Source organism: Mya arenaria, chromosome 10 (assembly GCF_026914265.1).
Source record: "Mya arenaria isolate MELC-2E11 chromosome 10, ASM2691426v1".
NCBI lineage: Eukaryota > Metazoa > Mollusca > Bivalvia > Myida > Myidae > Mya > Mya arenaria.
In genome coordinates this window covers 18,352,269-18,378,530 of record NC_069131.1, presented here as the reverse complement: position 1 = coordinate 18,378,530, position 26,262 = coordinate 18,352,269, and the positions used below count along the sequence as shown (strand labels likewise).

General features: G+C 32.6%; 1 protein-coding gene across 2 annotated transcripts; it reads right to left on the bottom strand.

Moving 5' to 3' along the window:
- Positions 1 to 471: 471 nt before the first annotated feature.
- LOC128205290 (adhesion G protein-coupled receptor L3-like) lies at positions 472 to 24,421 on the bottom strand. 2 transcript variants are annotated; one of them, XM_052906822.1, is made up of 27 exons: positions 24,238 to 24,421; positions 19,752 to 19,838; positions 18,838 to 18,985; positions 18,559 to 18,731; positions 17,795 to 17,905; positions 14,516 to 14,674; positions 13,905 to 13,985; positions 13,482 to 13,580; positions 13,235 to 13,323; positions 12,192 to 12,374; positions 11,991 to 12,062; positions 10,994 to 11,102; positions 10,675 to 10,770; positions 10,110 to 10,191; positions 9,753 to 9,849; positions 8,978 to 9,024; positions 7,276 to 7,408; positions 6,919 to 7,022; positions 6,652 to 6,754; positions 6,263 to 6,413; positions 5,736 to 5,805; positions 5,579 to 5,645; positions 5,167 to 5,252; positions 4,615 to 4,741; positions 4,182 to 4,223; positions 3,929 to 4,006; positions 472 to 2,752 (listed from the first exon to the last, which is right to left on the bottom strand). In XM_052906822.1, exons 1-27 carry the CDS (start codon positions 24,302 to 24,304, stop codon positions 2,723 to 2,725), a joined length of 2,691 nt encoding a protein of 896 aa, XP_052762782.1. In that variant the 5' UTR covers positions 24,305 to 24,421; the 3' UTR covers positions 472 to 2,722. The 2 variants fall into 2 exon arrangements, with proteins under 2 accessions (XP_052762782.1, XP_052762783.1); XM_052906823.1 differs by lacking the exons at positions 472 to 2,752; positions 3,929 to 4,006; positions 4,182 to 4,223 and having other exon boundaries at positions 4,644 to 4,741; positions 5,077 to 5,252.
- Positions 24,422 to 26,262: the final 1,841 nt, after the last annotated feature.

The following is a 26,262-nucleotide window of genomic DNA, read 5'->3' as shown; positions in this document are numbered from 1 at the left end:
CGGATTTGACAGGCAAATAATTTGATATTATATTCTGCTTCATATAGTATAAACTTATCTTAAAAAACTAATATACTATCATCACGAGAAATTGACATTGTACTTTGTTCCAATCTGACATTAGCAGCGATGGACATCTCATTACCTGACCATGATGTGATTGGAGAGTCGCCGTGTAAAGGGCGTCGGTGTTCGGTATAAACACACACAAATATTACCAAATATAACTCGGTTATAAGATAAGCAATTGCTTTATTATATTTTGAAAACATAAATGCGAATTTACATGTTAGACTTATATACTTTCATACTAGAACATTATTGATGTATTTTACTACATGTACATTCAGGCGATATGACAAAAATGATAGAAAAATGCGTGTATCTTAAATACTTATATATATATATATATATATATATATATATATATATATATATATATATATATATATATATATATATATATATATATATATAAATACTTTCATAAGGGCATGTAAAAAGAAAAACGAAAATAAAAGATTAATACACAAATATTAAACACTATATTAAGTACAATGAAATAACTTGATAATAAGTATTTGTGTTAGGCTATTTTGGTGGGGGATCGGGGTTTATCAGTGCAATTTTAACACAAAATAACACGGCAGCAAGCTTCATTTTAAATAATATAAAAATAAATTTGTATGCCATGGTAATGTAGGAGTTGTCGCTTTTTAACCATTTATTTTCAATTTTAGCAATGCTTATGTTAATCAATGTACAATACAAGAAGTTTATCGCTAGTTTGAATGCTATTATAGAAACATTTACGATTGGATGTAGTAACTCTCATTTAATTCAATGAATCACCGCACTTTAGCAGCAACAGAATTATTAAAATCATGATTTGTGATTGAATAAAGAAAAAAAACTTATGACTTCAGACAGATATTTTCTGTAAATAAAAACATCATACTATCGATAACTGCAATAGTAAACATTGTCGCACAATTTCTTTCATTTGCTCATATTTGTACAAAAGAATACAAATTCTGAGCAAAATGCAAAACACAAATATTCGAACACTTGGTTTTAAGATTGTATCCCCTTTTAAATCTTCAAACTAAGGAAGCTCGGACCTTACTGGGAAATTAACCAAACAAACAAGCCATAAACATAGTCTGACTAACATTTCATCTACATAATGTCATCAACGTAGCGTGGTGAACAATCTTCTCATGGCTTCGACCTTTAATACCCTAGCTTGCAAACGGTCAGACTACAAACGCTGCTCAGACGATGACGGTGATTATATTCCACTTAAGAAACTTCAACAGACAAAAACGATATGTTTTGTCAACATATGTTTTGCACTGATCGTGACTGCAATAATAAGGTAAATGCGTCGTGAAACTATATTTTTTCTACTCACACTGAGTCTCGTGAAATAAAATACCATCTTGCACTAAATTCAAAAAATACCTGAATAACATATGTAATACTTTAAAGTTGACTAGATACTGACTTGGTAAACAAGGAAACAGTAATTCAAATGACATATACAATAAATAATTGCATAAAATAAATAACAATTTAAACATGCAAGTATATAACATTACTGTGATAAAGAGTAATTTATAATTCAAAATAATTACTCGTCGTTAGATTTCATTCTTATCGACAGTTCTAAAGCGATTATAAATTAAAAATATGCCAAAGATAAAACTAAGTCAGTTGAATTCACCACTTGATATGTCTCCAAAAAAAATTTGAATGAACTAAATTGTATCTTAAAGAGTGTAGGAACAAGTTAATATTTCGTTTTCATATGTTTCCACCTTGAATGAATATTTATGGGCAAAAACTACAGAAACAAGCTGAGTAGCCAAAAGTTTAAACATAGCTTTATGTTATAAACCCCGTTTCATGGCACAGGGTAAACGCCAACGACATAGAACACAAAACAAAATAATCACAAACTAGAAACATTTAAGAATAGCACAAAACTCCGCAAACAACACAGTGCACATTTACTATATAAAACAATAGGTTTGTTTATCAAGAATTGTTAGGTACCGCCTTGGAACGGTCAGTAAAATGTCAATTTACCTGGGGTTTAAACCATTTTACGTGCACAAACCTCACTCTTATACCACCATTCCTGAATAAGGTAAAAACGTAAAATGTAAATCTTATCAAAGTTTGCATTAACTTGAGGAAAATTAATAATAAAACAAATAAAAATAAAATAATAGAAACCCCAAGTACTTCAATGATTATGGATCTCAACACTAAATGCACACGGACGAATAGAATTAAGAGTACCTATTGCATAACTTTTTAAAGATATGATGCAGTTATTTTGCAGCATCACACACATTCTGCCTTAAAAAATAAAACGTTTAAGACTGTGTGGTCATAGAGTTTCATAGTAAAAAGCATCATTATACTAAAACTGAGAATATATAAAGAAAAACATATCAAAAAAGAAAAATAACATGTGTTCGCTAAACTTCTCTTCCAAATGATTACCTATGTACAATATTTTAAGTCTAATTTTGTAGGGGATGTAGATGTATTTTCAATTTAAAGGTAATTCTAACGAAGCTTAAACATATGTGGGATTTCTACCCGATAGACACCGAATATATTTACTTCTGATCAACTTATTGACAGATTCGACTGTAAGTATATACTTTAGTCTGTAAATTGGTCAGTTATACAGTTGATTCAGTAGACATCACGTTTGATTTGGTACAGCCGAGGATTTCTGTAAACACACAATCATATTTTGATAATATATATATATTTACATTATAACCCACTTTCATTTCATGCAGCCTTCAATAACTACCACGATTAATCGACTACAGCTATAACACACGTCATAATTTGCTGAAAACAAAATAGATTATGAGACGTTTAGAGCATTTAAGGGGTAAATGTTAAAGGGACTATACACCAGATTGACACCAAAAAAAGATTTGTCATATAATCTCAGGACAGTTATTTAATAGAACGTGTTTCGCTTTGAAATCATAATTGTAAAAAATACTAAAAAAAAAAAAATGTCGGAGACCGAGTTCGAACATGTGTCGCCAAAATTGCAGTCCAGCGTCGTATCCACTGAGCTACGACGGATTACTCTATAAAGCTATACACCTAACTCGGTAATCTCACGTAATAACACCGACTAGCCAAGAAATGAATTCTACTAGGTAGACATACCCATCTTTTTTAATGAAAAAATACGATACAACTGCTTAACTAAGATAAATTGTAAACTAGGTGGTACTTTTGTTAGTAAGCTTAAATGCATTGTACACATTAATACCAAGTTTATGACAGTTTTAGACAATTGTCTTTTTTTCTTGTGAATTGATCATCTGGTGCATAGTTGCTTTAATGACTTATCATTAAGGCTTTACGTCATACATTCAAACTATGATATTTCCCAAATATGTAGATACCAATACATCGTTTCTAAGTCGATCTGGTTTATAGACCGGATTAGTATAACTTATTTGTTCTTACGGCATTCTTGTTAGATGTTGATTAAAGTTAAAAATATGTGCTAGGGATGCAAACGAATGGCAAAATTGATATTCGAATATTATGTGCACATGTACATATGTCAGCAAATGTCTTGTTCTATTTTCTTTACAAATCGATGTCTTGGATTAGCTAAAACATTAAGTTATTTCGCATATTTAACATATTAATGAAGAGTCTTAAAATTGCACTAAGCCACTTTTAAACTGTAAACAAATGTCAATAAATAACCTTTCTCTCAATCAAATACTGTAATATATTCTTATATATTCTATGTTTATTCTTGTTATTGTGAAAAGTTTATATTACGAACAATATAATTACGAAGTAATGTTTTGTTAATTACAATTTAACAAACACACAAAATAAGAATTATAATACAATTAATCATTACCGATTTCATTTCAGTAGCAGTGATCGAGACCTCTGGTGCATGCCACCGGGCTCGCCTAGCTTTGAACACCTCCTGCACCTTCGATACATGGTTTTATCGTGTTATAGACAATGCAGTCACCGAATTATTATTCACAAGTGAGTGTGTTGGATTACATACCTTAGAGCAGTACACGGTTTTATCTTTTTACACGCATAATATAAACGCGTCTATCTTTGCAGTTTTAATACATTAAAAATGGGAGCAAACATACTTTTCTATCCAGAATGCACTGAACAACGAATATAAGGACCCCCTGAAAATAAAAACATAGTTATTTTGTTTCATTTAAGAGCTTTTTTTGACGGTTTATGCAAAGGTGTATGTGCACTGTGGAACAAAATACTTACTAGTTTCAATTATATGTGGTTATATATGGAGATATGATCAATGTTTCAATCAGCAGAAAACAAATTGTTGTACTTGTACCTTCATGTTATTGTACACGTACCTACATAACAGCGAGCGTGTACTTACATAATAGTATATGTGTTCCGACTGTTGTACGTGCACAATGACAATTTGTTACACGTGTACATAAACACTTTAGTCCGTGTACCTACATACTATTGTCCGTGTACCGCCACTATGTTATAGGTGTACCTGCAGGTCGCTGTACGTGTGCATGCAGAATATTGAACGTGTACCTGTAGACTGTTGAAGATGACAAAGAGGTACTGGAAAACGACTGTTTCTCTGTTGACAGCAAACACTCCGAAAAACCACGTGATCCCGAACACTGGCAACAAGACACACACGCTACGTAGCCCGGTCCTGTAACAGATAATACTAATTTTTAACGATTTTTTTTTATACACAAGCAGGTGTAAAACGCAAATGATGTATGCGTTTACTTCCATACTAAAGTATGTAAACATTGAGCATACAATTGGCATTCACCTTGCATTTGAGAAATAACAGTAAACATATCAGACCAACAAAATAGCATGAAATACTCACCAATAAGACTAGGACTCAATATATAACATCGGGCAATTATGAAATTACCAGTTGTCATTATATCGGTGCAAATAACATGCTACTTTACGTCTGACGTGAACGCTTTCACTCATGATTGTTTCAAACAATTCAATACAATGTTGACTAACATTTTAAGAAGTTTTAAAATTGGTATCAAAATAGTTTAAAGACGTGTGCAAGTCATAAGCGTAAGGCAGCGATAGAGAAATGAAACGTTCTTGATCTTGTCAGCATCTCCACGTTTTGACAAAGCGGAAGTCCCAAACATCCTTTTGATGACAGCGACTGTGATGATGGTGTTCGTCTTTAACAGAAACATAAACATAACTAGTAAGAATAATAAAACCAACAGCACATCCAGCATAAAAACAATACCTGAAAATTCATTGAAGCAAAAACGCAAATGAATATTATCCATATTAAGAAAATAATATTTTAAGAGCATGTGATTGATGCCTGTAAGTTTTCTTGTTGTTTTTTGTTTCTTTTCAAGCATTTACCATTTACTCATTCATCAACATGCTTATCAAACTATTTCTGCAACAAGAATAGCTACGAGAATGTTGTTGTAAGATTTGTTTAGGTTGCAATCAAGATCGTTATCAAGAACCTATAAAGGAAAACACTCACAAATACGATTGCCAATGCCGGTCCAGCAAAGGCCCAGAAAAGTCCCAAATCAATGCTTAGCCAACAGCTAGAAATAAAGAAAAACAAAAATGCAGCCCTCTTGAAACTAAAACCAAACAATTTAACAAAAAAACTTCATTTATTTGTGGGAACTTACAATTTGTCATTTCCATAACCTTTCAGTTTAGATGATGCAGCAGAAATGATGACAACGATCAGGGGTATTCCTGAAAATATATAGCCTCTAAATAGGGGAAATACTTATGTTTGCTTACCGAACAAAAACATGGTTAGCATCAATTTACAGTAGTTTTGTTAGGGGTTTTTCCAACAGTTGACCAAAAAGGGTTCGCGAAAATGTATTTTGGGGACTTGGTCAGGCTATAAGATCTATGTTGTTTATGGTTAAGATCAGTTAAATACAGAACTACTTTACTAGACTTACTTACTTTATCTTCAACTCATTAAGGTTATCTTGTTTACATGTTCTTATCGAAAAAGGACACTCTTTAAATCATATATCTCAAATAGATCCCAGTGCATTACTATTTAATTATTTATTTTTTATCAGAAAGCTTCTTTTTTATTGAAAACCTTAAAACAATGGGTTTTCAATATATGTTTTTGTCTTTAAGTTAACCATAATGCGTATATAACGACTTTGTGATTTATATGTTCAACTACCGTAAGAAATTCCAAGCAATGCATGTAATGCGTTTCGTTTGTCATGAGGTCTAAGCACCATTTGTGCAATTATACATCCTTCCGATAGCATCAAGAAAAAGGCAACCAAAAACATGTAGTGGAGCAGAACGGCAATGGACGTGCACATGGCCTGTAAGACATAAAAACACACAATGTACAGACAAATCACCGAATAAAGTGGATAAATCTTTAGGTTTTCAGTTATGACGACACACAATGTGTTCTCAAATGTTGTAGCAAGGATCAAACGCATAACTTTGAATGATAATTCACAAATGTAAACATTTCTACCACAAACGGATTATACAGTCATTATTTTAGACTGGCCTTTTAAATTTGAAATGCCATTATTCTTTGGACGTAATTACATGTTGTGAAGTGCTGTTGACCCCTGCCAGAAACACGACGTATGCCAGAAGTAAAACCGTACACAGGTTGACAAGTAAAGCTGACCTCGGCGTACGTACAACTCTGTAAGGATATAAATCTCAATTATATCTTTTTGACATAATCTTAATATTTTTCATAAAGTTACTATTATAACATTTATTGCAAGTATTTATGTCTTTTTCGTCAACCTTACTCCTTCATCTCTCAAATCACTCATACATTATGTATATAAAAACTCCATTTACCTCCAAAAGTAGACATAGGTCGTGATGGTAAGAAACAAGCCAATTATAGATATACTGCATCCCACAATTGACAAAACTCCAAGACGGCGATGGTGAAAAGTTTCCTAAATAGTTAAGGACTTGCATATATTTATCAGAAAATAAATAGGAATTTTTTCAGGAAATTAAAATAAAAAATAACAGAAATAATGAAAATCGTCTGTACCCATTAAATGTCTGAATAATTATTTTTTGATAATGCGGGTAAAAAGACGTTCTGCATGCACTATACAGGTCTTACTGGCAGTTATGTGTACACATGTACAACACATTTTAGTAATAAGCACTTTATGACGAGAAAACGAATTATATCACGACCGTTTCAGATGGACTTGCGGGGCTCATTAGAACAGCAAAGTTTGTCAGGTGGTTACACTGGCAGGACACGGTTCCCCTTTCCCTATCAAATTGTTCCAAAGTGCATCCATCAGTAGACCAAAGGCTTTTCCCGCTACAAAAGAGACAACACAGTCGTATATAATACAAAATGACTTAGGGAAAGATATCAACTTGATTGAACTCATTTTGATTTGTGTAAAAGTAATCAAACATATCAGACTATTAATCAAGAATTGTAGTTTCGAAAAGATATGTTTCACATAAAATGATATATAAAAATGATGACTTAAATTTACTTAACTTACTTTTACCGCCGTACTAGTATGCCAATCATCTTCTTTTTTGAATTAAAGTTAAATGGGCACAATTGTGATAATGAAGTGCATTTGGTCCGCTTTCATCAATTCTATCCTATAGCATTATTATGTTTGAGCGCAAATGCGTTCAAATCAAAACTATGTTCTACACTCAAAAAGCATGAACTAGTCCAATCTATTACCTTACTAACGTTTACATATGAATGGTTTGTATAACAACTAGGGATGGCAATAAGTAACCGAGTACTCGAGTACTCGATCAATCATTTGAGTACCCGAGTATCAAATCACTACTCAAGTACTCAGATGATTGATATTTTGTTTATAAAATTCACAATTAACAGACGTAAGTATCAGATCTTTCGTGTATCCAAGCCGACAATTAACGGCCCCTCTAATTCCCGTTGTGTACACCGTAATACATTACTTGACAGTTATTGTGATAGTTGCAAACTGTCAACGAATGACCATAATTTGCATAACGCACTGATGTCAATTACCGATGTTTTGATAGCGATACATCTCTTACAGAATTGTATTGTTCACCAATAAGTGTGTTTTCACCAAACAATGGACGTTGACGAGCGAATTAATAACGGCCGTTACGTGCAATGATTCCTGAATGGGCGTATTTTTAGCAACGATTATCACAATTGATTGGTGGATATCTTAATCATGGACAAACAAATATTAATGAGTAAAACAACAATATTTCAGTATGAAGAACTGTCATTTTAAATAGTATTTCGTAGAGTAAACAACTAAACAATTTGTAAATAATTTTCGTTTATTGTAATTCTGAATTATTGAGTGTAGTCTCGATCATCTCGACGCTCGAATATGATCCGAGTTTTGCTTTCCATTTATATTGTAGTACATATACGTATAAAATGAAATGAAAACGACAAATTAAAAGCATGAAACAATACTTCTTTTCGTTCTGTTGATTTGTCTGTTAGGGTATAGTCTTATTTAAAGATGCAATTGCCAATATTACGAACAACGCACGATGTACACGACCGATACATATATACACAAAAATTTTCTTTCCCGAAAACCAAATTAAATTTATCCGTATAATCGTGTACTCGATCGAAAGATTGTCTGAGTACCGGACTACCAATTTTACTACCCGTTGCCATCCTTAATAAAAACCATTGCTCATACGTTTGAAAATTGAGCAAAATATTTTCACTGTTATATTTGTTCACATAATGCATATATTTATGGTTTATCAAATTTGTATTTTAAATATTCAATTTTGTTTTTGAAAATATATGTATATGCTGATAACCATTTAATGTATAAATTGTATACTCTCAAATTTATTGAATTTAAGGAACCACAAATATATTAGGATGTACCTTCGATTTGTTTCCCAGAAGGAACAGAACGGATTTGTTAGGCTATTCTGAAATAATTGGACAAAAACAAAAGAAATATAAGTCTATTTCCACGCATAAACTCTGACCAATCATACAATTATAAAGGAGCATTCACATCAATAAGCGAAAGACACTTTAGGTCACAAGTAAACAAACACACAAATATCAGTATAATTTTATGTTGGGCTTACCGCCACGGCATTGTCAGTGAAAACTAATAAGACAATGAAAATTACAGGGACAAGCCTAGTAGTATTAAAGTAACACCCTTGTTAAACGGTATACGACTAGGACCCAAGAGGTACTGGACGAGATGCAAAACAAACAACATACACTGACCACACTCGCATATAAAAGCTGTATCAATAATTGATTGGGTAACCGAATTTGAACTATCAGTGAAACACGAGTTCAATTAATTAAAAACACAAGTTCACTGGTACATGAATTCACTGGGGAACTTCTCCCAACATTTATCAGTACTTTCCGTATCAAAATGTAATTCTCATCGGAGCAGCCCAAACTTCCCGACAATGAAGAATATAGTAAAACAAATAGTATATAGTGAAAAAGCAACTACAGGTACATAGCAACTGATTAAAAATTAGAACAGGTATATAATTATTTAAAGATGCAAAGAAATCTATAAGTCAAAATACACCAAACATAACAATAACACAAGAAATTAACGGATAGAAACTCCAAAAATATGAAAACATCGAATGTCGAAATATGTATTTAAACATGTACATACATTTAAAAGATGGAAGCTCATTCTGACGTTCTCAGTCTTGATGTGATGCCCGTAAAAACTAAAGGACAAGACCGGACCGTTGATTGATCTGTCTAACCTGGCAATCGACACAACAAAGAACTTTTAATACTTCAAACTATAACATATTCTATGTCATGCAGGGAAATTGCTAGCATTGAGCTGTGGTATCGACCGAAGCTAGCTCAATTTCGTAGTTGTGCACATTTAATTGTCTAAACAATATCTTCTAAAAATGAAGCTACGTATGAATATAACTTAATGCAAATGCCATGTTTATATTTTGTAGATACGTAAAACATGCGTAAAGAACAGATATGGAAAGGACATTATACGTACGAGTCGATATCGTTTGAAGAGGTAGGCAACATTCCCGAAATACTTTTAAACAAGCTGCCGCTAAATACCTTTTTCCCAATATCTGTCTTACAAAAATATATTTTTCAGAACTTAAACATTTGCAACAGTATTCCTAACAAAGCAATCGAGCCGAACCGTTTAAACGAGACAAACAAAACATAATTAGAATCAATGTTTAAAACAAGTTCGTTCGATATCACATAATATATTATATTTTGACACATTGCTGAAGATACATCGGAGTGGCAAATAAGTTACGATTTTTGGCCAATTACTGTTATCAAAATAAACGTTATGTCCTTTAGACAACAGTGTTTCGTTTTGATATAAAAAGTTAAGAACATGTAAAGACATTTTTATTATCCCATAAACAAAAACAATAAATCTTTGATAGAGTCATAAACCTTTCTAAAATTAAATTTAAAATTAATTTCTATTGCATAGACATTGTGGTTCTATTCCATTTACGTATTACGTATAACTATGTGTACAAAATGAAATGACCCTTGCGTCTAATCATGAACCAATTACAAGATATGGCTACCTTGTCCACAGCCGACGACGATCTGATCGGTCGTACTGGCAGCAGCAGACGGAAAACTAATGTTTACACATTTGTCAACCTGCCCTATTTCTATAACTAAAATTATTGAAATATACTATAATATGATTTAACAAGCTTACATGCTTGCAATATAACTCAGGAAAACACTCATAATAAGGAACATTCAAGCTAATTAATATGTTATATTAGATTTTGAGTTTTTTTAACGTTTCAGATCCATTATTATGATTTAGTTAACAAAATGAATATGTTTTATTTGATAATAACACAATTTCTAAATACTTAACAAACTACTTACACAAATTTGACTTGTCGAACGTCTTGTTCCAATCACCGTTAGAAAAGTTTACAACTTTCGTTATAAAATGGTCGATTGTGTTTATAACTGAGTCGGCACCAACTCCCTTCTGTTGTTCAGAGAAATAAATCAAACACTAACCTAAGGTTATATTCGCCACAAAATGGCGATTCGTATTCATATATCAGTTAAGCGTAATATTTTTTTTATTATTATTACCTAACGTTTCTTCAAGAAGAGGTAAGGTGCATCTCAGAAATCGGAAACATTTGTCGTCAATGTATACTTTTATATGTATATAAGGAAATGGTAAAGTAGGGTAAATCATTTAATAAGGACAATGTTTGAAGTGATAAACATCTGTTACAATTTCAAAAACAATTTGTTATTCACACTATTGGTTAGGGATTGTTTATAAAGCGATTATGTCTTTAAGAGAAGATGGAAAAAGAACATGTATTTTTCGAAAGAAAAACAGTGAGAATATTCTATTTTGACCATTTTTCAGAGCAAAATAAAACGTGTATACAATTTTAAATGAAACCCGACATCCAGACATGCTTGGGGATGTATTTTTGGCAAAAGTAAAATTCCACGTCATTTTGTACCAGCGTTATAACATCCGAAATCGAAATGGGTATATCGCATTTAGATAATTATCACTCAAAACATAGTGATTATTTTGAAAATTCCCTAGCCTAGCAAAAAGTTTATGATTTCTCCGAAAAAAAAAATTATCAACCCTAAACGTACAATGTCTTCCGCAGCTAAATGTCTGAGCAGAAGGGTAACCTTTAATACAGCCTAAGCGTAGCTTGAGGAAATTGTCATATTGTCATATTGACCTTTATTTATTTTGAGTAATTAAAACAATTAATAATGTTTTATGTGCAATTTTATTTTAATAACATTAGAAACCAAGAAAATTGAGTAGTCAAGGAGTCTTAATAAAAAAAAAAATCAGATACATTTTCTAACATAAGGAAAACATACATACGTCATTAATTAAACTTTTCCAAGACGATGTCGCATTCCCATTTAGTAAATTATTCGCAACTTCGAAGAAACTCTTAAAAAAGAGAGCAAACATGACATCTTAATAGACAACTGTACAAACACACACATTTGTGATTGCTTCGAGAAAATTATGATGTTTATGTTTGTTTATATTTCTAAACTAGCTATGAAAAGCACATACGTCAGTGTCGTTTTCGATTGTAGCAGAATTGATTTTGATGTCTTCAATGACTTTATCAAGAATCTGGTTAACATTCTGTAGATCGCCCACTGTCGGCATATTCTCGTTGGCAGTTGTCAAGCTATTCGTTTCCTGGTTTAACTTCAACAAAGCATCCGTAGCATTGAGGGAGCCATTAAACACCTTCAAAATTAAACAAATAGTAATTATAAATATATTGTTTACCCTCGCAACTTTTCCCAGCCAGACAGAGTTGACTTTCGATGCCAAAGAAAGAATTTATCCTCACCGGATGGTTGGCTTAACCCCCTCAAAGATATTTTAACGCAAAAATGTTGTTAGAGACGCGATAAATGAGATCAGAATTGTCCCACAGCGCCGATTGTTGTAAATAATAAAAAAATGTTTATTCTTTAGATCCAACCGACTTTCCTTGTCGAAGCTCACTCAGATGCCGATTAAATAATTAAGTCGTCATCCCAGGGAGCATCATGCCGTCTTTGCGACGTGGACGCGAAAACCGATGGAAGAAATACTATATCTTCATTAAAAACTGTCAATGAATGTAGTTGTGAAACTCGGACGCTATTGAAATGAACATCACAATCAGCCGATGTAAAACAGTAAAATTGAAGAATGGAAAAATTGCATGCTTATTCTGAAAACACGTACGAATAGGTTTGCTATTTTGATTTTCAGTTACTCGTTATTTTTCGCAGCTAATGCCATTAAAAAACATTTTTTTATATCTTATTGTTAAAGCTTTCAGACTTCATGCTAATTATATGACATATCCTTCATTATTCCACAAAAACATGTTTTCAAATCCATTTGAAATCATTGACAAATGAAAAAAACTTATGTATTATACAGGATAATACATGTCTGACCATGGCTTTTGGTTGATAATTGCCCCAGCTAAAGCCTTTGGGCAATTATTCATTCCACTGGGGAAATTATCAACAAAAAGCCATGGTAAACCATGTATTATTCTATAAATAAAATACATATTTAAAATACTATGAAAGAATATTCCTTTGTACCTGGACATATAAATCCTGTATCGCCTTCCTTGTGCAATTGTTAACAGGGTTCAGATATTTGCCTTGTTGACAACGACGGTAAATGTCGCCTAAAATACAAACAACTTTGTTCTTATTGTCACGTGATGTATAAACATACAATTTGTTTAGATATGCATGTATTACTCTTTGGAAAACAAAGACAAGAGTTTATAGCCACTTTCAACTTAAAGGTAATCGCTTCACTAATTCCTAAATGATACTATACCTTGGTATCCTTCACTGCATCTGTATCGAGATATCTGCCCATCAAGAGCTTCTGGCCATTCCACGCCATTTTCTTTGGATGCAGCGCATGTGATTGGCCCTGAATAATTCGTATTAGAAAGACTGTGTGAAAGTATATTATTCATAGAGGACGATTAAAGTTTAGAGTGTCTTAAATGTTCATAAAATGCACTTTTCGCTACAAACATAAAGAACGATATACAATTTTTATGGTAACATTAACTTCACAAAACCAACAAAGATTAAAGCATTCAAACTCATGATGTATTTTTACAAAACCCATACTGTTTAAGTTCTGTTTTGGTTTTAACATTATGTTGGTTTTTGATTTTGCAATTACGAGCGATATTTTGGCAGACATGCTATCTATCGACATACAGTTTGAGTAAACACAAACGTTAACCTGTGTCATGGACCACTGTGTCCGCGGTAATATCTTCATTAGCACTTGTAGCGTTCACTGAACCGTTGTCTTTTTCGTTACCTAGCGAATTGAAGAACAACTGTACAAAGTGTGTTCAATGAGGGCCCTGTTTTAAAGTGATTTTCCCAAAACTATTTTTCATGAAAACACAATTAAAAGTACAAATGAATTTAATACAAAACCTGCCTCGAGAAATTGACTGCCAATCGAAAGCATAACGCTAGTGTTAAGGTGTTCTAGAACGACACGCGGCTCTTAAAGCTGCACTATCACAGATTCACTGGCTTTACATCTTTTTGTATTGTTTGACTTGGAATGAGCACATTTTTGCGTAAATATCTGCAAACCAGTAATAAAAGACTGCTGACAAAAATCAGTTACTAACGGTTTCAGAAAAATGCATAAACATCATTTTTTTAACTAAAATATAAAAATCTGCGATCTGAATTTTTGTCAGAAGTCTTTTATCACTGGTTTGCAGATATTTACGCAAACATTTGCTCGTTCCAAGACAAAAAATAAAAAACAGTTGTCAAAACGTTCAATCTGTGAGAGTGCAGATTTAATAAAACTTTTTTGCAAGAAAGTACCTTCTTCAATGCAATTGACATTCGCCCAGGCATCGTCATCAAGGCAGTCAAACACCATAGAACTAGCGACAAACCCACTATCACAAATAACAACTGCATATTCACCGCAGCCTACGTACTGTACATGGCTAACATAATTGATGTTGGGAAGGCGACACGCTGGGGACAAATGAAAAATGCAGTTTAAATTTTAATGCAAATATATCATATTATACTCAACGACATATTCAGGTAACTCGTTGCTCCGAAATCTAGCAGTGGAAGAGGTGTTGACATTTTGATGTTCATGAAAATCAATATGAAAATTATATTTTGGATGAATGATAAAAGTCTTGCTATGTTAGTATTAAAACTTTTGTGTCATTGTTTGATACCCATCAAATATAATGCAATTCAAATAATCATTTGTGACCGTGATTGTATTCTTTGTGTGTTGTGCATCGTTATGGAGTGCATTATAAACATGTTCCTCTATTCCTTAAGATACATAATCCAACATGAAACAGATAATTTGTGATATGATATCCTCTGGGGAACAGTATGTTTTAACGTCCGCATTTAGTAACATGTATTGAGATCACCATGCTTATTCCTAGTTTTCACTGTCAATCCACTACACAAACAGAAATATGGAGGATTTAATTCATTACGTTTATACACCAAATCTTGTAAGCAAATAAAAATGGTGGTAGAAATGTTTACCTTCAAATGTCCTTGGCATTAAAAAGTCAGTACTGTTTGCTTACATGAAGCGCATTGTCAAAAATATACATCACATGTTGTTGTTTAGGTAATTTTTGTGCTTTAGCCTTAAAATTACATTGACCTTGACCTTGAAGCGGTAAGTGTCATATGTCACTTTAAAGTACAATATGGTAGACGTATTTTATCAATATCAATATTCACACTTGTCTTTAATGGAAAATTTCGACACTCAAAAATAACATTTTTACTCAATTTACAATTTATGGCGGCAATCTTGGTTTCTTGGTCCCCGCCATGTGTTGGCAATTTATGACACAAGTTCCATATACTAAAGGCTTTGCAAAAACTATTGTGTGTAACGTTGTTTGCTATTTCATTGTTGCTACTCTTCCCCGGGATACACTGATAATCACCCAACTATGAATGCCTATTGGAGGTTTAACATAGCAAACTTTAATATAGCTCAATACTTAATTGTTTTATGCATGATACTTCGTTTATAAGGATTTTTAGCAGATTGATACATTTAAATGCCATATCGTTTAAATAATGTTATTTGTTTAATAAAAAAACACTAAGGAAAAAAAATGGAATAAGGTGATGGTACATATTTGGCTGGTTTTTCTTACCAGCATATCTTATGTGGCCCTCTTATGAATTATTATAAACAGAAATGAGACTATGTCAACGAACTATATTCTTTTAATGCAATACTGTATTATTTTGTAAATGTTTAAAAACAATTGTAGAAAATAAACAATTTCACATGCAGACCTTGAAATGACCTTGAAATAACTTTTGTGACCTAAATATACAATATATTAGACTGATTGACATATGTACACAATTACTCAACACATTAAAGTCAATACACGTTTCTGTTAGATAGTTATAACACAAGTAATAAGACTTGTCATGGGCTCGAAAAACGGTGGCCATTTTGGCTGTTGTCTTGAATACCATGGTAACCTGCATGATGCAATTGTCCGCCCTCGCTTTAAATGAACTTTAGACATCCACCGACACAAATATACCAACAAAAATGCACACTTATACCTTTAAGGGATGTATGGCATTCTGTTTTTGTAGCCTCAGTTCTATTTGGCTAAGAAGGAAGAGGGCCATTTAACGTCAGCTCCATCACTTAACGGTTGTGCAATGAAAATGAGCTGTAGACACTTCAGTGGTGCAGCTGAGCCCTGTGTTTACTTCTGTACACGTACACTGTGGTGCCCGAATCGTACTTGTGCATATTTTGAGATCTGCTAAAACTTTAAGTACACTTCGTTGCTTACAGGTACCATTATATATAGTAATTACGCCGGAACATCACAAAAATAACAAGAACTTTTTAAAAAGGAAATATGCACCTTACACTAAAATTGGTTGTATTGTAGCTTTAATGATTGTCCTGTCGAGTAGTTGGGCGCTGTCGAGTAAGTCGAAGTAACAGAAAAGATTCGACTTGTTACACATATCTTAAATTGCAAGTATATTGTTGATAGGCGCGGTATATCTTAGAGATATTCGCATGTACCATTTGTTTGCATACCATTAAATTTATTTAAAAATACTAGTTTCCTTATATGGGTACCGATTTCTTCAATATACTGTATAGCACTGTGATATACTGCGAGTGTCTACAGCTCATTTTCTTTGTACCACCGTTAAATGGTGGAGCTGGCGTTTAGTAGCTGTGAAGAAAAACGCAATGTATAGTTCTCAAAATTTTATCGGAAAACGTTTAAACGATATATCAATAGTTCATGTTATCATAAACCTTCTTTAAAACGTCGTATAATTCCACAAAAAGTGATATTATCAACAATCCAACTTATCTCTTTAGGATCTATCTGTAATAGCTGATTTTAGCACAAATTGGTTTGAATCAACGACAGTCGCTTTTAACATCACTGAGCAAGTTACTCTACCGTTCGAACTTATACAGTCGAACCCCGTTAACTATAACCCCTAGTGACCGATGGAAATACCTCAAGCCTCGGATAATTCGAGCCAAGCGAGAATCTTTACCTTCAGTATAAAGAATCAACTAGAAATTCGAGCCAAGCGAGTTCGAGCCAACGGGGTTCGACTGTATGTCAACTTGTAAGAAATATATTCAACTTCAACAGTAAACCATACTTTTCCATTTTAATTATCGACATAAAAATATGATTTATAAACATATACTTAATCGATATATTTACGACATTTTACCACCACGAACACTGCTCGCGCTTTCTGAGCAGCTAGTTTTCTAAAGTAAAAACATGGTAACCTTCTACTATGCCATCGAGTAACCCGCATCCCAATGTGTTCATGTTTCAGTATTAAACTCACAACTGACATAATTTCAAAAAGTATATGTTTTCAAACAGTGTTCACTTGATGAACTCACATTGATAGTACACTGTAACAAAACTTTATCTTCTTTTTGCAATATAAATATCATATTGAAAAGGCCCTTGAAATTCAACGCATCTAAGGTTGCAAATGGTCATAAAATAAATTAAATGCTTTAAAACTGAAGGCGATTTGTTAATTCATACACTATTATATATGTACAGTTCTAACCTGAATCATTGTAGCATTCCGGGTTGCCTATAAGACACGCGAACTGGGGGTGAGATCTATTACCTTTCACACCAACATAATCTCTCCAATCAGCAGCACGACAGATGGCATCTTTAAAACAAGAATAAAAATGTATATTGACCGGCGATTATCCGTTCCACAATAAGAGGACACGTTCGAGATTAAAACAATAGATAAAGGCAACAGGCCCCAATTTCTAGAAACTTCTTACGTCTCTAATAAAAGGATTAAGATTATCCCACTATTTTTGTCTTTCAATATTTTGCGTTTTATATGCTCCTTTAAATGTTCATTTACTTAAGATAAGGATTATCGTTAATGTAATCACAATAAAACATTTTTCATTATAAAAATTCACTATAAGTATGTATTTCTGCTAATTGAAATTAGCAACTTAAGCCTGTTAAGCTTAAGAAGTTTCGATAAATTGAGGCCTGGTGATTTTTCTCTTGCTTTAAATGGCCATTTTTGTATTCAAAAGTACGTTAAACAACCTTTTTTTGCAACAGAAGATGGCCCTTACTTTACTTTTTTATTTAAGTATATTCTTCAGCAGGCTTTTCTACAATGCAGCATGCATAATATATTCACACAACATATACAATTATTGCAGCATTACGCAGTATACGTGTGTAAATATTATATCACGTGAAATATGAGGTATCTACGATCAATTCAATTCAATGAAGTGTGCGACATGTAATGAAAATAGAAGTATTGGGTTCACCAGCAAAGAGAATCACCTGTAGCACACATAACTCCTACATCCTCATAGTGTTTACAGTCGGTACGCCCCAATTCACCATGAGCACAATCAGCAATGCTTGACTCATTTCCTAGGCAGCGAACATCGTCTAGCCAGATCGTACCATTGCCTTCCCCATAAAAACCTTCCGGTATCACAGTGGCATCAGTTCTTAAACAAAGATGAAGAATGGTACTTGTCTGCAAATATAAACATATTACAAATATTTATACTAAAGAAAAAAAAATAACCTGATATGTCAATTAAAGTTTCTTACACATTTATGTGCAGCATTCTGCACACAACCGATGCGGCATCTGCGTTGAAGTGGTCATCACATATTGTTCCCCAGCGTCCATTTATGTACACCTCGACACGACCTTCGTAATTTGTGGGTCCGTCAACAAGCCGCACTTTCGTATCATCTGAAGGTATGCATACATTTAGTGGACAGACTTACCAAACACCGATTATTCGATACCGCATCATTAAAGTTCTTACAATCAATAATAATAATGATAAAAAATATAATGAAATAAAAGCCATACCAAAACTTTCTTGTAAACAATCTCGTTTTCACCAAGTTCATTCAGTGAAAACACAAAAAGAGGAAAAATATCTGAATTGAATACATGTTAGACCAATACAATTCAAATAACTTATGTCGTGCGATTGATGTTGTTTCTCAAATCTAAATTAAGGAAATCAAATTTTAAAACAATACTTTCATTCCCCACCCGCTTTTTTGTCAAAGGCAATAAAAGAAACAAACCTTATTTGGCCTTATTAATCAAATACTAAAATTTTGCAAGACCAGATTCACGTCCAACAACTGTGTCACAAAACAAATTATGGTTGACCACCTAAAATCGTTTTTGGAGACTTTTTTAAGTTCTAAACATATAGGGTTTAATCTACTTTTCTTCCTGATGTTTTATTTTTTCCCATGAGACAAATTACCTTTAACCGCGACTGGATATTGATACATTAAGATGTGTTTCGATATAAAAAACTAATCCGTTTGAATTTTATATCTGTTGTTTTTTGCATACATCTTGAAATCAGCATCAAAAATCAAAATGATAACACAGTCAATTTACAAGATTGTTATGGAAGGAAAACTTAATTGTAATTTCAAAGTACTAACTACCTTAGAATACATACAACGACAAAATTATTTAACGAATGTACCTGAAAATGTTGGCTCTAAAGTTGATATCAAATCTCCAAAATGATCAACATCAATGTTTCCATCTTGCCCATTTGCGACCGATATCCCTGTTTAACAAATAAACTCTTTTGAACAATTGCATGTGCTTCGTTTCGTTTTCTAATTCTCGGAAAAACAATAATTCTTACATCAAAACACAATTTGACAGGTAAAAGGGTACTTGATAGGTAGAAGGTTGGACCGTACTGGCTTTAAATGCATCAAAAAAGACATTTAATTACTACAGCAAAAAATGGAGGGTATAATTGATAAAGTATCCGTGAAAAGTATATGATTTACTAGGGTAGTTCCATATATACTGCTATCAAACCTAGACGATTGGGAGACTCATATATTTGCGCTTTATTGTATTCTAACTGTTATTCACAACTCTAGTAAGTATGTGTGCAACGTTTTAGTCTTTCCATGTTTTATAAACACACAACAGGCATAACATAATATCGACAAAAAGGGCTCATATTTCAGTACACATTTAAACATTTCCTAGCTTTTAAATAAGCTGTTTTGAGTTAAAGGATAAATGTAGCGCATTTCCTCTTTAATCCAAACATTTTTTGAATGCTTAGCATATGCGACATTATTTGGTTGGCGATGTTTAGCGCGTCTAACTTGCAAAGAAGTTATAACCTTAGATTTTATGATTCACCAGCATTGAACATATTAGAAAAGATAAATTTCATATGAAAACAAACTGAATTATAGAATTTGTTTCATCGTGTGTAAATAAGTTCGGTGTATATTATATCATATTCTAAACGGTCTAATTTTGAAACGAAACATCGAACTAAGATCGGTATGGAACATCTTAGCGAGCTCCTCATAAGCGAACAGTTTATACAACGGACTTCCCTTTCTAATCAATACTTATGTGAACAACTACATAAACATGCACAGTAGCAAAATGTTTAAACATAAACCCGGTTTAATGACACTGGGTTAACGCCAAAGATTAAGAACACAAACACAAAAAAAACACAAACAAAAAACATGGAAGAACAGCACAAAACTCACAAACCGCACATTGCATACATATATATATATACTATATATATAAAACTAGGTTTGTTTATCAAGGATTGGTAGAAATCGCCTTGGAACGGTAAGTAAATGTAAATCTACTGGGGGTTTAAACAGTTGGCATGCACAAATCTCACTCTGATCATGCGAATTCATTTTGATATAATGATATCATACTTTTTGAAAGTACTTTTTCGTAAGGTTTTATTGCTATGACTTATCCAAAAAGTTACATCTTATGTAACTTGTGGTATAAAGGATGATATAAAGGATACTTGTTGATTTAAGATCGTATTTTATTAGCTAAGCGTCATAGAAGAGATATTAACACGAGTGGCGCGAAATTAACATATACTTTTATAGTTTTTATGTAAAATTTTAACAATTCCTAATGGGATGGAAAATGTGAATTTAGTATACTTTAGAAGAAAGATATTTTGGTCGACAAACGTTTTTTTCTATCAGGTTGTAAGATAGCGTACAAACGCGTGCATTCATTATGTAATTCTTGTATTCGTAAACATTAATAAGAAATCACTAAAAAAGATAGTGACACTTTTACGAATATCAATGAAAATAAAGTGCCAGTCTGCTTATCTAAAAATGAAAATGATCTTAGTGCTTTAGCAGGTTAACATTACGAACTGCGCATTAGGCTAACCGCATTAGAATTGAACCATCACACACCCCTCGTTAAGTGTATATTTACATATAATTACAGTTTTGTCAACGGAATCAACCTTTTGACGCAAACATATACATTATAGATTAAACATATCTGAAAAAGTAATGGAAAAACCATTTTCAACCAGTAAACAGTTAATGTACAGTGTGCTTTATTGCTGTAGTTCAAATAAATAAGTTTCTCATTAAGCCAGTTCAAATCACCCACTATCGTTTTTAACCTGGTTAAGATGGCACTTTGTGACCTACAAATAAAACTTCAGAACATGACCGAAGTATAGTGTTTGTTTTTTTACAGAACACATTCCTTCTAGTTTTGAGCGGTCTTACTTAAGACGTGTAGTTGACATAAGCAAGGAACTTACTACAAATAGGAGTAGCAACAACTGTATTTCTATACACCTAAGTAGTATGTAAGTCGCCAACTGGCCTTGAAACTAAAGTAATTATTGTCTTTTGCTTTAAGGATACACCCTGCATTGAAATAAATAAGATATATTAAGTTGTTTAAAAAAATGATTATGTTCGGCAATACGCGTGTCTTGTTTGGCAATGTTATAAGCTACACCGCAGATGATTAACAAGGCGATGATTCTTGTTAACATTGCCGCACAAGGCAATATAAGATATTTACAATTTCGTTCCTACAGCATTGAAATGTATTTATTGAATGTTTTACGTGTTTTATCCACCAAACACTCAGTGGAACTGTTGGGGGGGGGGGTATATCAACGAAGATTATGCAACAAAGGGATACCAGGGAAGAATTTCGTGTTGAATTAAAACAAGTTTTAAAGGATTCATCTCTTACCCTAACGAAATATTTCTCCTCAAATCTTAATAAAACATTTAATATAAAACTACCTTGTCACTGTATTTATTTGTATTACATACTATGAACTCTAACTACCACTGGACAATGCCCCATTGCTACTTTAAGAGAAATAGGTTGCGATAAGATTAACTTAATTGCAATGCAATACCTGCGTCTACAAAATGTATACATCTTGACAGCGTTATGAGTCAGGAATATGATAATACAGTAGTATTATGTGAATGATTTGGAAAGAAAATAAACTGACATTTCATAGAATTACTACCAACACCCATAACAACACTTTCGACAACACCATTATTTATCGAATATTTCTGATAACGATGGCTCCTTAGCTGATACAAAAAAACTCGTCCTTTCATCTTGGCCAAATCGAGACTGTTATCCCTTTTTCACAAATAAGTTCTCTTTTCACAAAGTTTTGTTTGTTTTGAATTCTTAATTCGTTGATAAACTAGGAGTATGACAGGAAGATAGAATGTATTACATCTAATATTTTGTATCATAATCGTTGGTTACATCTCCTTTATATGTGTTTGCAACGTTTAAATCATTTATTGTAAAAAGCAGAGATAACTAAATATCAATGACAAAGTCAAAACCCATGATGGTGAATTTCACAGATGTTGGCTTACATTTCTGTATGCATTTAAACGTTTATTTTGCTCTTTTATAAGCTCTATTGAGTAAAGGATAAAAATGTTACACATTTGTTATTTACTCTTAACCTTCCTTAATTCTTACTTATCTATATGCGATCCCATTTCATTGCCGATGTTTTGGGCGTTTACTTGTAAGCTGGTTTATTAACTTTGACATGCTTTTTTCACCAGCGTTGAACATATCTTCGTATGGTATGAAATATTTAAATATTAAAATCAATTTTAATTCTAGTATAATTTATATATCTCATTTCTAACAGTCAAATATTGAAACATAGCATCGATATTAGAAAGGAAATGACCTGACACTTCTCGAATGCTAATAAATGAATAATCGGCATTACACTAATTTCACTTTACTATCAACACTTTTAAAAATAGTTGCCGCTTCTGAGCTGTCTCGATTTACTGTTCTTGACATTTCTTTGGCAGTGTCAAACACAGACACTCCTACTTTAAATATCAATAATTGTTTTATGATGTTATATTTATTATGTACTTTGTAACAGGATATTGCTGTAATTAGTTCTTTGTTTTATGATTGAATCTTTATTATGTACTTTGTAACAGGATATTGTTATAATCAGTTCTTAAGTACTACCGCCGCACCGTTGCAATTCCACTTTGTATTTGCATAAGTATCAATTAATTGGTACGTTTTCAGTCAAATGATATATCATTAAAACTCGCAAACACTTGCACATCCTTTATAAACGTAAATGTGAAGAACCTATTCGTATATATATATATATATGTAGCATACCCCCGAATAATCTAACGACTGTAATCACACACATTTAAACTTTAAACGAGAATAACTACATTCGCCTTGTCTTTTTTATTGTTAAACTTGACGTTCATATTGTGCAACGCACAGGGAGTTATTATGTCATTGTTCCTTTTCAACATTACGCTCCGGATCAGCGCGACGTCATTTAATCAATGATATACGACTTAACAAATCAACTATTCCTTTAAACAGTCCTATGGTGTCAGTAGCATGTCACACTCTATTGCAAAAGATTGCGCTATTTTTAATCGCAATGAATATTTTTCTTGAATTTAAATGTGAATATTGATCGCATTTTTTTCTTGCATTTATGCTGAATGAACGCAGTCGAAAAGCGAGCGTAGATATTATAACCAAGAAGCGATAGCAGCATGAACGCAAGAAAAAATACGTTCAAGCTTTAATCAAGCGATATATAATGTGTATATAAATTGTAAAACAATGTGCTTAAGTCTTACCAATTATTGAAGAAGAAATCAAATAGTCCGTAATGACAAAAACCAAAAATATGCTCGTAGAACACATTTTCGGGAATAACTACAGCTAGAGGAATTGAATCAACTTCCCATGTAATTTATTTGATAGCTGTTTCAAATAAGTATAAGTAAGGAAATTAATACGAATGAAGTAGAAATAAATGTATCCTTGTCTTTAATTAAACATATCCTGTTGTGTGAAAGTGCATGAGAAGAAACACGGAAGACAAAACAACAGACACTCCCATTTGTAAAATATTAGTAATGAATGTATTTCTAAAAGCACACAAATTAGGTATAAACATGTTGTTCTTTTAGTGCATTATTGCCATAGTATATGAAATATGAATTAATTTTAAATGAATTTCATATATTTTTTATAGAGTATTAAGGTATACCTTTTGTCTAATTTACTTAACAGCAGACTCGTGTTTAAATCTAAATCCAAGCTAATCCCTAGTTAAGATTTTGAACTCGTTCTTTCTAGCTATATTTAAATAATAGTAAGTTTCTGTAAGTAATAAAATATAAACACATTTTCTTCGAGCATTGGTGTTTTTATTGCAGTTGTAGATGTTTATTGTTTTTGTGTTGTTGTTTTTGGTTGTTAGCACAGTTGTGTCATTTATCATTAATAATTTAATACATTTCTGTGTTAAAAGTTACGTGATTTGCATTGAAACTGTCACCTTTTAACTGTTGGAAAGTTCGGGCATGTCAAAAAGAAGATATTCTGACAAGATCAAGAAAGTGTTGTTTTTTGTGTTTTTTGTTTGTTTGTTATTTTACCGTGAATGATATTCATATATTGAATCGGAAAGTAATGACGTTATCATGATTAATCGTAACGACTTGTCCTATAATCCAGTATTATACTCTTTGTGATACTTTGGTTATCTTGCCGGAATACCAAACCAATTGTTCATCCAATACAATCAGGTCATTTTAAATTTAAACATAAATTTTGGACTATACAAGGATAATGTTCCGATGTCTTTGTTCAGTAGATGTTATATTAATGGTATCTTCTTAATGCAAACAGAGAAACGTTTAGTCGGATAAATTTAAGTATTATGATTACAATGCTGCGAAAAATTCCTTAAAAAAGATACGGCCAATCCGCATTAAAAACAGTCCGTGAAACAGATCATGTATTTAACTTCTCAATATATATACAACGAGCGAACTTTAGTTTGTGATCTACCACAATATCGGGATACGGAGCGTGTGTGTCTTGCTTTCAGTGCTCGGGATCACGTGGCTGTACGGAGAGTTTGCTCTCAACAGAGATACCGTCGTATTTCGGTACCTCTTTCTCATCTCAAACGTATGCAGGTACACCATTTTTAAATGTGTCTCTCTAAACGGGTCATCGTTAAACGAAACACACTAAACCTTGTCGATAATGTCTTTAACATATTTTCAATGAATTGCTCAACGTCTCTTGATAAAATACAAACTGTAATGAGTTTTTGCTCACATGTGGTAATTAGGATACTAATAATACATATTTAATATGGACCGCCTCATTGACAGTTCTTTAAAGTGTTTTGTTTGACAGTAGAAGTTCATTTGTAAAGCTTTAAAGATATTTTTAGTGTCTTCTAGATCATGCAAGACCATACATTTCACTTTGTTGGACTTTCGTTAATGTAAATGGAAATCATGGTATACACACTCTACGAATAAAACTGTCAGTCATACCATATGGATAAAAACAAGATATATTTGTTTGGTTTATCTCCAATATACCACATTTCTCTATATAGATGCAATTGATAGTCTCGTGATCACCAATAATATCTAAGCACATGTCATTATGGCCGAAAGAATCATAAAGTATTTGTTTGGAAACTGTTTCTGCTTTCTGATTGGGGAGTAACATATAATCCACTTACAAAGTAAATTGGTCCTTAACAAATACGTTTTTTTAATTAAACTAGTTGACAGACCAACAAACCTGTATAATTGCCGTCCATTTGAAATGAAACTGTACATTCCTTTATG

Coding starts and splice junctions, on each gene's coding strand:
- LOC128205290 (XM_052906822.1), bottom strand. CDS start 24,304: ATGTGTTCTACGAGCATATTTTTGGTTTTTGTCATTACGGACTATTTG. Junction 10,192..10,674: donor CGTCGTCGGCTGTGGACAAG/GTAGCCATATCT, acceptor TTTGTAAGACAG/ATATTGGGAAAAAGGTATTT. Junction 9,850..10,109: donor TCTTCAAACGATATCGACTC/GTACGTATAATG, acceptor GTCGATTGCCAG/GTTAGACAGATCAATCAACG.